Source organism: Panulirus ornatus, chromosome 21 (assembly GCF_036320965.1).
Source record: "Panulirus ornatus isolate Po-2019 chromosome 21, ASM3632096v1, whole genome shotgun sequence".
NCBI classification, from domain to species: domain Eukaryota; kingdom Metazoa; phylum Arthropoda; class Malacostraca; order Decapoda; family Palinuridae; genus Panulirus; species Panulirus ornatus.
In genome coordinates, this window is record NC_092244.1 from 20002286 (window position 1) to 20017830 (window position 15545).

The 15545-nt window shown below is 42.6% G+C and overlaps 1 protein-coding gene across 1 annotated transcript in view; it reads left to right on the plus strand.

Annotated features, from left to right (window-relative positions):
- The window catches only part of Oseg2 (intraflagellar transport protein Oseg2), a 560852-nt gene that overhangs the window by 328278 nt on the left and 217029 nt on the right, over positions 1–15545 (plus strand). Inside the window, exon 17 of the mRNA XM_071675913.1 lies at positions 9548–9705. Within this exon, the coding sequence (XP_071532014.1) occupies positions 9548–9705 (158 nt within the window). The remainder of the gene's footprint in view (positions 1–9547; positions 9706–15545) is intronic.

Below are 15545 nucleotides of genomic sequence, written 5' to 3' on the forward strand. Positions count from 1 at the left end.
TGTGGGGGAGGGGCAAAAGTTCTTGGAGTGTTGAAAAATGTGTGGAAGGCAAGAACATTATCTCAGAGTGCAAAAATGGGTATGTTTGAAGGAATAGTGGTTCCAACAATGTTATATGGTTGTGAGGCATGGGCTATACATTGGGTTGTGTGGAGGAGGGTGGATGTGGTTGAAATGAAATGTATGTGGACAATATGTGGTGTGAGGTAGTTTGATCGAGTAAGTAATGAAAGGGTATGAGAGATGTGTGGTAATAAAAGTGTGGTTGAGAGAGCAGAAGAGGGTGTATTGAAGTGGTTTGGTCATATGAGGAGAATGAATGAGGAAAGATTGACAAAGGAGATATATATTTTAGAGGTTGAGGGAACAAGGAGAAGCAGGAGACCATATTAGAGATGGAAGGATGGAGTGAAAAAGATTTTGAGCAATCGGGGCCCAAACATACAGGAGGGTGAAAGGCATGCAAGGAATAGAGTGAATTGGAATGATGTGGTATACCAGGGTCAACGTGCTGTCAATGAATTGAACCAGGGCATGTGGCATGTGAAGCATCTGGGGTAAACCATGGAAACTTTTGTGGGGCCTGGATGTGGCAAGGGAGCTGTGGTTTTAGTGCATTACAGATGATAGCTAGAGACTGAGTGTGAACTAATCTGGCCTATGTTGTCTTTTCCTAGCACTACCTCATGCACGCACGGGGGGAGGGGGGTGCCGGTGAGAATGGATGAAGGTAGCAAGTATGAATATGTACATGTGCATATATGTATGTATTCGTTGAAATGTATAGGTATGTATATGTACCTGTGTGGGTGTTTATGTATATAGATGTATATATGGGTAGATTGCACCATTCTTTCATCTGTTTTCTTGCTCTACCTTGCTAACGCGGGAGACAGTGGCTAAGTATAATAAAAGTTTTCATCGAGGATGTAAGGCATGTGTACGAGTAGGAAGAGAGGAAAGTGATTGGTTCTCAGTGAATATCAGTTTGTGGCAGGGGTGTGTGATGTCTCCATGGTTGTTTAATTTGTGTATGGATGGGGTTGTTAGGGAGGTGAATGCAAGAGTTTTGGAGAGAGGGGCAAGAATGCAGTCTTTTGTGGATGAGAGGGCTTGGGAAGTGAGACAGTTGTTGTTCGCTGATGATACAGCGCTGGTGGCTTATTCGAGTGAGAAACTGCAGAAACTGGTGACTGAGTTTGGTAAAGTGTATGAAACAAGAAAGCTGAGAGTAAATGTAAATAAGAGCAAGGTTATTAGGTACAGTAGGGTTGAGGGACAAGTCAATTGGGAGGTAAACTGGAATAGAGAAACACTGTTTTCGATATCTGGGAGTGGATTCGGCAGCAGATGGAACCATGGAAGCGGAAGTGAGTCATAGGGTGGGGGAGGGGGCGAAAGTTCTGGGAGCGTTGAAAAATGTGAGAATGTTATCTCGGAAAGCAAAAATGGGTATGTTTGAAGGAATAGTGGTTCTGACAATGTTATATGGTTGCGAGGTGTGGGCTATAGATAGAGTTGTGCGGAGGAGGGTGGATGTGCTGGAAATGAGATGTTTGAGGACAATATGTGGTGTGAGGTGGTTTGATTGATTAAGTAATGAAAGGTTAAGAGAGATGTGTAGTAATAAAAAGAGTGTGGTTGAGAGAGCAGAAGAGGGTGTTTTGAGATGGTTTGGTCACATGGAGAGAATGAGTGAGGAAAGATTGACCAAGAGAATATATGTGTCAGAGGTGGAGGGAACGAGGAGAAGTGGGAAACCAAATTGGAGGTGAAAAGATGGAGTGAAAAAAAGATTTTGAGCGATTGGGGCCTGAACATGCAGAAGGGTGAAAAGCATGCAAGGAATAGAGTGAATTGGAACAATGTGGTATACTGGGGTCAATGTGTTGTCAATGGATTGAACCAGGGCATGTGAAGCGTTTGGGGTAAACCATGGAAAGTTGTGTGGGACCTGGATGTGGAAAGGGAGCTGTGGTTTTGGTGCATTATACATGACAGCTAGAGACTGAGTTTGAATGAATGTGGCCTTTGTTGTCTTTTCCTAGTGCTACCTTGCGCACATGCAGGTGGAAGGGGTTCTTTTCATGTGTGGCATGGTGGTGACGGGAATGAATAAGGGCAGACTATGAATTATGTACATGTGTATACATGTATATGTCTATGTGTGTATATATATATGTATACGTTGAGATGTATAGGTATGTATATGTGCATGTGAATGGATGTGTATGTATATACATGTGTGTGTGTGGGTGGGTTGGGCCATACTTTCGTCTGTTTCCTTGCACTACCTTGCTAAAGTGGGAGACAGTGACAAAGTATGATAAATATATATATATATGACAGCTAGAGACTGAGTGTGAACGAATGGGGCCTTTGTTGTCTTTTCTAGGGCTACCTCGCACACATGAGGGGGGAGGGCGTTGGTTATTCCATGTGTGGCGAGGTGGCGATGGGAATGATTAAAGGCAGACAGTATGAATCATGTACATGTGTATATATGTATAAGTCTGTGTGTATATATAAATGTATACATTGAGATGTATAGGTATGTATATTTGTGTGTGTGGATAAGTATGTATATACATGTGTATGTGTGTGGGTTGGGCCATTCTTTCGTCTGTTTCCTTGCGCTACCTCGCTAACGCGTGAGACAGCGACAAAGCAAATAACAAAAATATATATATATATATATATATATATATATATATATATATATATATTATTATTTTTTTTTTTTTTTATACTTTGTCGCTGTCTCCCGCGTTTGCGAGGTAGCGCAAGGAAACAGACGAAAGAAATGGCCCAAACCCCCCATACACATGTATATACATACGTCCACACACGCAAATATACATACCTACACAGCTTTCCATGGTTTACCCCATACGCTTCACAGGCCATGGTTCAATCCATTGACAGCACGTCAACCCCGGTATCCCACATCGATCCAATTCACTCTATTCCTTGCCCGCCTTTCACCCTCCTGCATGTTCAGGCCCCAATCACTCAAAATCTTTTTCACTCCATCTTTCCACCTCCAATTTGGTCTCCCACTTCTCCTCGTTCCCTCCACCTCCGACACGTATATCCTCTTGGTCAATCTTTCCTCACTCATTCTCTCCATGTGCCCAAACCATTTCAAAACACCCTCTTCTGCTCTCTCAACTATGCTCTTCTTATTTCCACACATCTCTCTTACCCTTACATTACTTATTTGATCAAACCACCTCACACCACATATTGTCCTCAAACATCTCATTTCCAGCACATCCACCCTCCTGCGCACTACTCTAACCATAGCCCACGCCTCGCAACCATACAACATTGTTGTATGGTTATTTATTTATTTATTTTGCTACCCTTTCTAACCAACCCACCTCCCATGCTTCTCATGCCACAAGCATCTTTTGCGCAAGCCATCACTGCTTCCCTAAATACATCCCATTCCTCCCCCACTCCCCTTACCTCCTTTGTTCTCACCTTTTTCCATTCTGTACTCAGTCTCTCCTGGTACTTTCTCACACAAGTCTCCTTCCTAAGCTCACTTACTCTCACCACTCTCTTCACCCCAACATTCTCTCTTCTTTTCTGAAAACCTCTACAAATCTTCACCTTCGCCTCCACAAGATAATGATCAGACATCCCTCCAGTTGCACCTCTCAGCACATTAACATCCAAAAGTCTCTATTTTGCGCACCTATCAATTAACACGTAATCCAATAATGCTATCTAGCCATCCCTCCTACTTCCATACGTATACTTATGTATATCTTGCTTTTTAAACCAGGTATTCCCAATCACCAGTCCTTTTTCAGCACATAAATCTACACCATTCACCATTTACAACACTGCACACCCCATGTATACCAATTATTCCCTCAACTGCCACATTACTCACCTTTGCATTCAGATCACCCATCACTATAACCTGGTCTTGTTCATCAAAACCACTAACACACTCATTCAGCTGCTCCCAAAACACTTGCCTCTCATGATCTTTCTTCTCATGCCCAGGTGCATATGCACCAATAATCACCCATCTCTCTCCATCAACTTTCAGTTTTACCCATATTAATCTAGAATTTACTTTCTTACACTCTATCACATACTCCCACAACTCCTGGTTCATGAGTAGTGCTACTCCTACCCTTGCTCTTGTCCTCTCACTAACCCCTGACTTAACTCCCAAGACATTCCCAAATCACTCTTCCCCTTTACCCTTGAGCTTTGTTTCACTCAGAGCCAAAACTTCCAGGTTCGTTTCCTCAAACATACTGCCTATCTCTCCTTTTTTCTCATCTTGGTTACATCCACACACATTTAGACACCCCAATCTGAGCCTTTGAGGAGTGAGACAGTTGTTGTTCGCTGATGATACAGTGCTGGTGACTTATTCGAGTGAGAAACTGCAGAAACTGGTGACTGAGTTTGGTAAAGTGTATGAAACAAGAAAGCTGAGAGTTAATGTGAATAAGAGTAAGGTTATTAGGTACAGTAGGGTTCAGGGTCAAGTCAATTGGGAGGTAAGTTTGAATAGAGACAAACTGGAGGAAGTAAAGTGTTTTAGATATCTGGGAGTGGATCTGGCAGCGGATGGAACCATGGAAGCGGAAGTGAATCATAGGGTGGGGAAGGGGGCGAAAATTCTGGGAGCCTTGAAGAATGTGTGGAAGTCGAGAACATTATCTCGGAAAGCAAAAATGGGTATGTTTGAAGGAATAGTGGTTCCAACAATGTTGTATGATTGCGAGGCGTGGGCTATGGATAGAGTTGTGCGCAGGAGGGTGGATGTGCTGGAAATGAGATGTTTGAGGACAATATGTGGTGTGAGGTGGTTTGATCGAGTAAGTAATGTAAGGGTAAGAGAGGTGTGTGGAAATAAAAAGAGTGTGGTTGAGAGAGCAGAGGAGGGTGTTTTGAAATGGTTTGGTCTTTGGGGCCTGGTTCTGTGGGGCCTGGATGTGGAAAGGGAGCTGTGGTTTCGGTGCATTATTACATGACAGCTAGAGACTGAGTGTGAACGAATGGGGCCTTTGTTGTCTTTTCCTAGCGTTACCTCGCACGCATGAGGGGGGAGGGGGATGTTATTCCATGTGTGGTGAGGTGGCGATGGGAATAAATAAAGGCAGTCAGTATGAATTATGTACATGTGTATATATGTATATGTCTGTGTGTGTATATATATGTGTACATTGAGATGTATAGGTATGTATATTTGCGTGTGTGGATGTGTATGTATATACATGTGTATGTGGGTGGGTCGGGCCATTCTTTCATCTGTTTCCTTGCGCTACCTCGCTAACACGGGAAACAGCGACAGAGCAAAATAAATAGATAAATAAATAAATAGATAAATGTATATATATGTATATATATGAGTTTGGTAAAGTGTGTGAAAGAAGAAAGTTAAGAGGAAATGTGAATAAGAGCAAGGTTATTAGGTACAGTAGGGTTGAGGGTCAAGTCAATTGGGAGGTAAGCTTGAATGGAGAAAAACTGGAGGAAGTAAAGTGTTTTAGATATCTGGGAGTGGGTCTGGCAGCGGATGGAACCATGGAAGCGGAAGTGAATCATAGGGTGGGGAAGGGGGCGAAAATCCTGGGAGCCTTGAAGAATGTGTGGAAGTCGAGAACATTATCTCGGAAAGCAAAAATGGGTATGTTTGAAGGAATAGTGGTTCCACCAATGTTGTATGGTTGCGAGGCGTGGGCTATGGATAGAGTTGTGCGCGAGGGTGGATGTGCTGGAAATGAGATGTTTGAGGACAATGTGTGGTGTGAGGTGGTTTGATCGAGTAAGTAATGTAAGGGTAAGAGAGATGTGTGGAAATAAAAAGAGCGTGGTTGAGAGAGCAGAAGAGGGTGTTTTGAAATGGTTTGGGCACATGGAGAGAATGAGTGAGGAAAGATTGACCAAGAGGATATATGTGTCGGAGGTGGAGGGAACGAGAAGTGGGAGACCAAACTGGAGGTGGACAAGATGGAGTGAAAAAGATTTTATGTGATCGGGGCCTGTTTATGCATGAGGGTGAAAGGCGGGCAAGGAATAGAGTGAATTGGATCGATGTGGTATACCGGGGTTGACGTGCTGTCAGTGGATTGAATCAGGGCATGTGAAGCGTCTGGGGTAAACCATGGAAAGTTGTGTGGGGCCTGGATGTGGAAAGGGAGCTGTGGTTTCGGGCATTATTGCGTGACAGCTGGAGACTGAGTGTGAACGAATGGAGCCTTTTTTGTCTTTTCCTAGTGCTACCTCGCACACATGAGGGGGGAGGGGGATGGTATTCCATGTGTGGCGATGTGGCGATGGGAATGAATAGGGGCAGACAGTGTGAATTGTGTTCATGGGTATATATGTATGTGTCTGTGTGTGTATATATATATGTGTACATTGAGATGTATAGGTATGTATATTTGCGTGTGTGGGCGTGTGTATGTGTACATTGTGTGTGGGGGTGGGTTGTGCCATTTCTTTCGTCTGTTTCCTTGCGCTACCTCGCAAACGCGGGAGACAGTGACAAAGCAAAATAAATAAAATAAATAGATATATATGTATACGTTGAAATGTATAGGTATGTATATGTGCGTGTGTGGACGGTCATGTATATACATTTGTATGTGGGTGGGTAGGGCCATTCTTTCATCTGTTTCCTTGCGCTACCTTGCTAACGCTGGAGACAGTGACAAAGTATAATAAAATAAATAGTTATATAGTTATTTATTCATTTATTTATTTATTTATCTATACTTGATCATCATTTCCTGTCTGAGCAAGGTAGCTCAGAAAACAGATGAAGAATGGCCTAATCGCTCATATACTCATATATATATGCATAAAAGCCCATACATGCCCATATACATACATATACATATCAACATATACACAAACACACATATATATATATTTATTTATATATTTGTATGTTTATTTATTTATCATACTTTGTTGCTGTCTCCCGCGTTAGCGAGGTAGCGCAAGGAAACAGACAGAAGAATGGCCCAACCCACCTATATACACATGTATGTACATGCACGTACACACACACACATATACATATATACACGTACATAATTCATGCTTGCTGCCTTTATTCATTCCCGTCACCACCCCACCACACATGAAATGACAACCCCCTCCCCCCACATGCGCACGAGGTAGCGCTAGAAAGACAACAAAGGCCACATTTGTTCACACTCAGTCTCTATCTGTCATGTATAATGCACTGAAACCACAGCTCCCTTTCCACTTCCATGCCCCACAAAATTTTCCATGGTTTACCCCAGACACTTCACTTGCTCTGGTTCAATCCATTGACAGCATGTCAACCCCAGTATACCACATCGTTCCAATTCACTCTATTCCTTGCACCTCTTTCACCCTCCTGCATGTTCAGGTCTCAATTGCTGAAAATCTTTTTCCCTCCCTCCTTCCACCTCCAGTTTGGTCTCCCACTTCTCGTTCCCTCCACCTCTCGCACATATATCCTCTTTGTCAATCTTTCCTCACTCATTCTCTCCATGTGACCAAACCATTTCAAAACACCCTCATCTGCTCTCTCAACCACACTCTTTTTATTACCATACATCTCTCTTACCCTTTCATTACTTACTCGATCAAACCACCTCACACCACATATTGTCCTTAAACACCTCATTTCCAACACATTCACCCTCCTCCACACATCCATATCTATAGCCCACACCTCATAACCATATAACATTGTTGGAACCACTATTACTTCAAATGTACCCATTTTTGCTTTCCGAGATAATGCTCTCACCTTCCACACATTTTTCAATGCTCTTTGTCAATCTTTCTTCTCTCATTCTCTTCATACGTCCAAACCATTTCATTGCACCCTCTTCTGCTCTGTTAACCATACTCTTTTTATTTCCACACATCTCTCTTCCCCTTTCATTACTTACTCGATCAAAGCACCTAACACCACATATTGTCCTCAAACATTTCATTTCCGATACTTCCACCTTCCTCTGTGTGACCTTATAGCCCATGCCTTGCAACCACATAACATTGTTGGGACTTCTATTCCTTCATACATACTCATTTTTGCTCTCCGAGACAACTTTCTTTCCTACCACACATTCTTCATTGCTCCCAGAACCTTTGCCCCGTCACCCACCCTTTGACTCACTTCCGCTTCCATAGTTCCATCCACTGTTAAGTCCACTTCCAGATGTCTAAAACACTTGAATTCCTCCAATTTTTCTCCATTCAAACTTTCATTCCAATTATCTTGTCCATCAACCCTACTAAACCTAATAACCTTGCTCTTATTCACATTTGCTCTCACCTTTCTCCTTTCACATTTTTTCCAAACTCAGTCATCTGCCCCAGTAGTTTCTTGCTCTAATCAGCCAGTAGAGCTGTATCATCGACAAACAACAACTGACTCACTTCCCAGGCCCTCTCATCCCTAACGGACTGCATACTTGCCCGTCTGCAAAACTCTTGCATTCACCTCCCTAACACCTCCCTAACCACCCCATCCATAAACAGATTAAATAACCATGAGGACTTGCACACCCCTGCCATTGACTGACCTTGACTGGGAACCAATCACTCTCCTTTCTTTCTACTCGTAGACATGCCTTACATCTTTGATAAAAACTTTTCACTGCTTATAGCAGCTTACCTTCTACACCATATTCTCTTATGACCTTCCTGAAAGCATCTCTATCATCCCTATTGTATGCCTTCTCCAGATCCATAGATGTCACATAGAAATCTATCTGTTTTTCTAAATATTTATCTTACACATTCTTCAAAGCAAACACATGATCCACACATCCTCTACCACTTCCGAAACCACATTGCTCCTCCCCAGTCTTATGCTATGTACATGCCTTCACCCTCTCAGTCCTTACCCTCCCATACAATTTTCCAGGACTTAGCAAACGTATGCCTCTGTAGTTATAACACTCACCTTTATCCCCTTTGCCTTTGTGCATTGGCACCATACATGCATTCTTCCAATCCTCAAGCACTTCACCATGATCCATACATACACTGAGTATCCTTACCAACCAATCAACATCACATTCACCCCTTTTCTCAATAAATTTGACTGCAATACCATCCACTCTCTGCCTTGCTGGATTTCATTCACCACCTCTTCTCTTTTCACCTAATGACTCTTCCCAATCCTCTCATTTCGCACACTATCCTGACCAAAGCACTGCCACTCTATCATCAAACACATTATACTGTCCTTCAAAATACTCATTCCATCTTCTCGCTCCATTGCTACCTGTTATCACTGCTTTCCTAAATACCTCCCATTCCTCACCCACTCCCCTCACTTTATTTGCTCTCACCTTTTGCCATTCTACACTCAAATTCATACATGCTTGCCCATCCATCCCTGGTGCCACCACATCCCGCAGGAAACAGCTTCAGTTTCCCATCTTGTCTTAGCTAAGGAAAAAACTTGCAAGGCACCTTTTCAGAGATAGGTATTTTCAGTTTTATAACATGCATTTTTTAAACAAGGACATTTTCATTTATCTTCTTAATGTTACAGATGTTGTCCACTTGGAGGAAGAATGGGGAGACCAGCTTGTAACCAACAAACAAGCAGATGCTGCTATTAGTCACTACATAGAAGCAGGACGTACTGTCAAGGCCTTAGATGCTGCCATAACTGCTAGACAATGGAAGAAGGCAATCCAGATTATAGAGGTAAGATATATACGTGCAGTACTGTAGTCAAAGTGAGATAGTTACGGCTCAGATCCACTAGGTTCTGCACGGTCTCCTGCTTTGTTTTCAAATTTATCAAAAGTTTCTTCAACAAATAACCCAATTCACTCATATACATATGATCCAGCACAACATTCCTCTTGAAGTGTGCAAGGTCATAGTTATTGGGAAAAACATGAGAAGGTAGAGAGTTCCTAGGCTTCAATGTGTAAGGAAAGAATGGCCCACCCTTGAGTTGCCGATGGCCACACAATAATCATGCGATGCAGCAGCTTCCTGAGTATTGCATGGTCTAACTAGTGATGGGGGCACACAAGCAGCTAGCTTTCAGGAGCAGAAACCAAAATTATACTTATAGAAGAGGGAGGGTATTGATTGAGAGGGTGAAGGCATGTACAGAGCATCAGATTGGGGAAGAGCAGTGTGGTTTCAGAAGTGGTAGAGGATGTGTGGATCAGGTGTTTGCTTTGAAGAATGTATGTGAGAAATATTTAGAAAAACAGATGGATTTGTATGTAGCATTTATGGATCTGGAGAAGGCATATGATAGAGTTGATAGAGATGCTCTGTGGAAGATATATGGTGTGGGAGGTAAGTTGCTAGAGGCAGTGAAAAGTTTTTATCAAGGATGCAAGGCATGTGTACAAGTAGGAAGAGAGGAAAGTGTTTGGTTCCCAGTGAATGTTGGTTTGCAGCAGGGGTGTGTGATGTCTCCATGGTTGTTTGATTTATTTATGGATGGGGTTGTTAGGGAGGTGAAAGCAAAAATTTTAGAGAGGGGGCAAGTATGAAGTCTGTTGGGGATGAGAGAGCTTGGGAAGTGAGTCACTTGTTTGTTCACTGATGATACAGTGCTGGTGGCTGATTTGGGTTAGAAACTGCAGAAGGTGGTGACTGATTTTGGTAAAGTGTGTGAAAGAAGAAAACTGAGAGCAAATGTGAATAAGGGCAAGGTTATTAGGTACAGTAGGGTGGAGGGACAAGTCATTTAGGAGGTAAGTTTGAATGGAGAAAAACTGGAGGAAGTGAAGCATTTTAGATATCTGGGAGTGGATTTGGCAGTGGATGGAACCCTGGAAGCAGAAGTGAGTCACAGGGTGGGGGAGGGGGCGAATGTTCTGGGAGCGTTGAAGAATGTGTGGAAGGCGAGAAGGATATCTCAGAGAGCAAAAATGGGTATGTTTGAGGGAATAGTGGTTCCAACAATGTTGTATGGTTGCAAGGGTTGATGTGTTGGAAATGAGATGTTTGAGGACAATATGTGGTGTGAGGTGGTTTGATTGAGTAAGTAATGAAAGGGTAAGAGAGATGTGTGGTAATAAAAAGAGGGTGGTTGAGAGAGCAGAAGAGGGTGTATTGAAATGGTTTGGTCATATGGAGAGAATGAGTGAGGAAAGATTGACAAAGAGGATACATGTGTCAGAGGTAGAGGGAACGAGGAGAAGTGGGAGACCAAATTGGAAGTGGAAGGATGGAGTGAAAAAGATTATGAGCGATCGCGGCCTGAACATAAGGAGGGTGAAAGGCGTGCAAGGAATAGAGTGAATTGGAACAATGTGCTATACTGGGGTTGACATGCTGTCAGTGGATTGAACCAGGGCATGTGTAGTGTCTGGGGTAAACCATGGAAAGTTTTGTGGGGCCTGTGGTTTCGGTGCATCACACATGACAGCTAGAGACTGAGTGTGAACAAATGTGGCCTTTGTTGTCTTTTCCTAGTGCTACCTCGTGTGCATGTGGGGGGGGGTTCTGTCTCGTGTGGTGGGGTGGCGACGGGAATGGATGAAGGCAGCAAGTATGAACATGTACATGTGTGTGTGTGGGCGTGTATTTATATACATGTGTATGTTGGTGGGCTGGGCCATTCTTTTGTCTGTTTCCTTGCGCTACCTCGCTAATGCAGGAGACAGCAGCAGATTATAATGAAATAGATAATAAATAGAAGAAGGAAAGTGAACCAACATTGTGGCGTAGAGCAAGGGGTCCAGTTTGGAAGTTACCCTGGGACAGTTTAAAGTTGGATCGCTTTTGATTCAACTCTGTCAAACATACAGAACTAGAACAACCCCAAATGTGAGAGCATTACTCCATACAAGGGCGAGTCAGTCCCTTGTATAAATGGCACAACTTTTCAGAAGAGAAGTTTCGACATCTGAGCAGGACACCCAGTTTCTTAGAGCCAGACTTAACTATTCCTGTAATATGGGGTCTCCAAGAAATGTTGGATGTTACAGTAATACCAAGTATGTTCATTGAGTCAAGAGGTGGAATTATAGAATGATCAAAGGAGAGACGAGAGTTGTTAGGAGTTTTGAATAGAGAGATGGAAAGAAATTTGGTCTTTGGGCTATTAAACTGAACAAGATTTTGTCTATTCCACTGAGATATCCTGTCCGTCTGAGTTTATTGAGGAAGCTGTGTCAAGATGAGATGCAGATCAAGTGAGAGGAGAGGGAGCAGAATGGAATGATGTGGATGGATCTAGTGTTGAGTCATCATCAAATGAGTGCATAGGATTATTTGTGGAGGAGAGGAAATCATTGAAAAAAAGGAGAAAAAGTGTAGGGGACAGGACAGAACCTTGAGGGACACCACTGATGATGGAGAAAAGGGGAGAGGCTGATCCATCAACAGCCACAGAGATAGATTGGCCAGAGAGGAAGTTAGATATGAAGGAGCAAAGTGATGGAGGGAAGCCAAAATAGGGGAGCTTAAAGATGAGACCCTAATGCCACACCCTGTCAAAAGCCTTAGATATGTCAAGAGCAACTACACATGACTCCCCAAAATTTTCAGGGATGATGATTAGACATTAGTATGATAGGAAAGAATATCATCATAGATCTCGCCTTATGGAAACCATATTGTTGTTCAGAGAGAAGACTGTGATTTTCAAGGTGTTAAGGTTATGGGAGTTGAGAGATTGAAAGACTTTGGAAATGGTAGATGTCAAAGCAATAGGACGATAGTTAGAGGGGTCAAAACTTTGGTCACCCTTCATAGGAATGGGATGTATCAATGCATTTTTTGCAAGAAGGAAAAGTTTTGGTTTTAAACAGAAACATAACATACGAGCAAGCACAGATACAAGTTGAGGCACACTCTTTCAGTACACAGGGATGGATGCCATGCTTGTCTGGAGAAGAAGCATAGGATTAGTAAGAGGAGCATTAGTGGGTGAAGGAATGTTAGTCATTCAAGATGGAGTTAGATTAGAAACAGGAACCAAAGAGAATTGTTTTGTCTACAGGAGAGACAGCTATAGTACATCAGAACAGAAAAGTGATGGAAAGGTAGAGTGACAGAATTTGTTAGAGACGCCCTTAGCTAAAGACCAGAAAGGCCTATCTGTGGATGACATGAAGAGGTTATCACACTTCCTTTGAATAAAGGAACACTTCACCTCATGGATAACATGCTTGCAGCATTTATGTTCTATCCATTCTTACTTGATGTACATCTTATATAATTAAATATGACTACAAACTTAGTCTCTTTCACCATTATTTCTTGTGAGTGTTTAAGGTGCTTTCACTACATTTTACAAACTTTGCTTTTCATTACAAGCTTTCTCCCAAATTTGTTTAATACATTCTCATGCCTTGCACATACAATACCCATGGAAAGTCTGTAGAATGGGTAAAAAACAACAATAACTTTCATTTTCTTTATTCTAGTACTCAGTGCGGCCACCAAGTGCCTTCAAAACAGCTTGTATGCGTTGTGGCTTGGAGTCAGTAACGTTTCTGCAGTAATCAAGGTCATTATCATTCAACCAGATGTCTCTGATGGCATCAAGAAGGCGAGAAATTGAAGAAGTGGTCCTTTTTTGAAGTTTAAGTTTCATGTGATACCACAGTTCTTTGATGGGATTCAGATCTGGAGAATTCCCAGGCCATTGAAGGATGTTCACCTGCTTGTGTGATAACCATTTCATGACCTTCTTTGCCCTGTGACAGTTGTGATATCATAGAACTTCATCAAGTGGTTATGATGAGCTTCATTGTAGCAGTCTCCATTCTTTGTGATGTTCTTGGGAAGCACATGAAGTCACCCGCTTCTTAACTTTCCACTGAAGCAACCCCAAATCATGACTGAGTCTGGATGTTTAAGTCATTAGCATATAACAGGGGTCAAGGGGATTCATGTGTGAGGAATGACTAAACTTACCATGCCGTACTGCACCACACTGGAAAGTTGACTCATCACACCATAAGACCCTCCTCCAGTCCTCGAGAGTGAAATGGTTATAGCTCCTTGCAAAACTGAGATGAGCAGCATGAATCTTGCGAGTCATTAGGGGTTCTCTGATCTGGGAACGAAGAGGCAGATCAAGTGTTTTTGGCAGCACTCTTAAATGGTGCATTCAGCAACACTTCCGTGTAGGATGGGATAAACCTTTCTTCAAATGTCATGCTGTGATATATGGATTTATCAATACTTGCTTCTTTATAAGCTTGTCAGTAGATGCTGAAGTCTTTCTGGGATGCCCTGATACAAATTTATGAGGTGGAACTTCATCTTGTGGGGTATTCTTGGCTTTTGCAATGAGGCTGCATATGGCTGACTTGCTCACCCCCGCAGGGTTGCCAGATTGGGTGAAAAGTAGGGGATTGGGCTACTTATGAAGGCTACACGCTACTTAGATTTTTAATCTGCTGTGTGCTACTTTTTGGGCATCTTCTTATTCCATTTGGGCTAGGTGTTAACATGATTGCTACTTCTGTAACAGTGCTTTTAGTTATGATAAAAATAATAATAAAACCACAGCTCTCTTTACACATCCATGCCCCACAGACCTTTCCATGGTTTACCCAGATGCTTCACATGCCCTGGTTGAATCCATTGACAGAATGTCGACCTCGGTATACAACATCATTCCAATTTAGAATGAATTCCTTGCACACTTTTCACCCTCCTGCATCTTCAGGCCCTGATCACTCAAAATCATTTTCACTCCATCCTTCCACCTCCAATTTGGTCTCCCACTTCTCCTCGTCCCCTCCACCTCTGACACATATATCCTCTTTGTCAATCTTTCCTCACTTGTTCTCTCCATGTGACCAAACCATTTCAAAACACCCTCTTCTGCTCTCTCAAACACACTCTTTTTATTACCACACATCTCTCTTGCCCTTTCATTACTTACTCAATCAAACCACCTCACACCACATATTGTCCTCACAAATCTCATTTCCAATACATCCACCCTCCTCCACACAACTCTATCTATAGCCCATGCCTCGCAACCATATAACATTGTTGGAACTACTATTCCTTCAAACATACCCATTGCTTTCCGAGATAATGTTCTCGCCTTCCACACATTTTCCACTGCTCCCAGAACTTTCACCCCCTCCCCCACCCTGTGACTCACTTCCACTTCCATAGTTCCATCCACTGCCAAGTCCACTCCCAGATATTTAAAACACTTCACTTCCTCCAGTTTTTCTCCATTCAAACTTACCCCCCAAATGACTTGTCCCTACTGAACCTAATAACCTTGCTCTTATTCACATTAACTCTCAGCTTTCTTCTTTCACACACTTTACCAAACTCAGTCACCAGCTTCTGCAGTTTCTCACACGAATCAGCCACCAGCACTGTATCATCAGCGAACAACAACTGACTCACTTCCCAAGTCCTCTCATCCACAATAGACTGCATACTTGCCTCTCACTCCAAAACTCTTGCATTCACCTCCCTAACAACTCCATCCATAAACAAATTAAACAACCATGGAGACATCTTGCACCCCTGCCACAAACCGACATTCACTGAGAACTAATCACTTTCCTCTCTTCCTACCAGTACACATG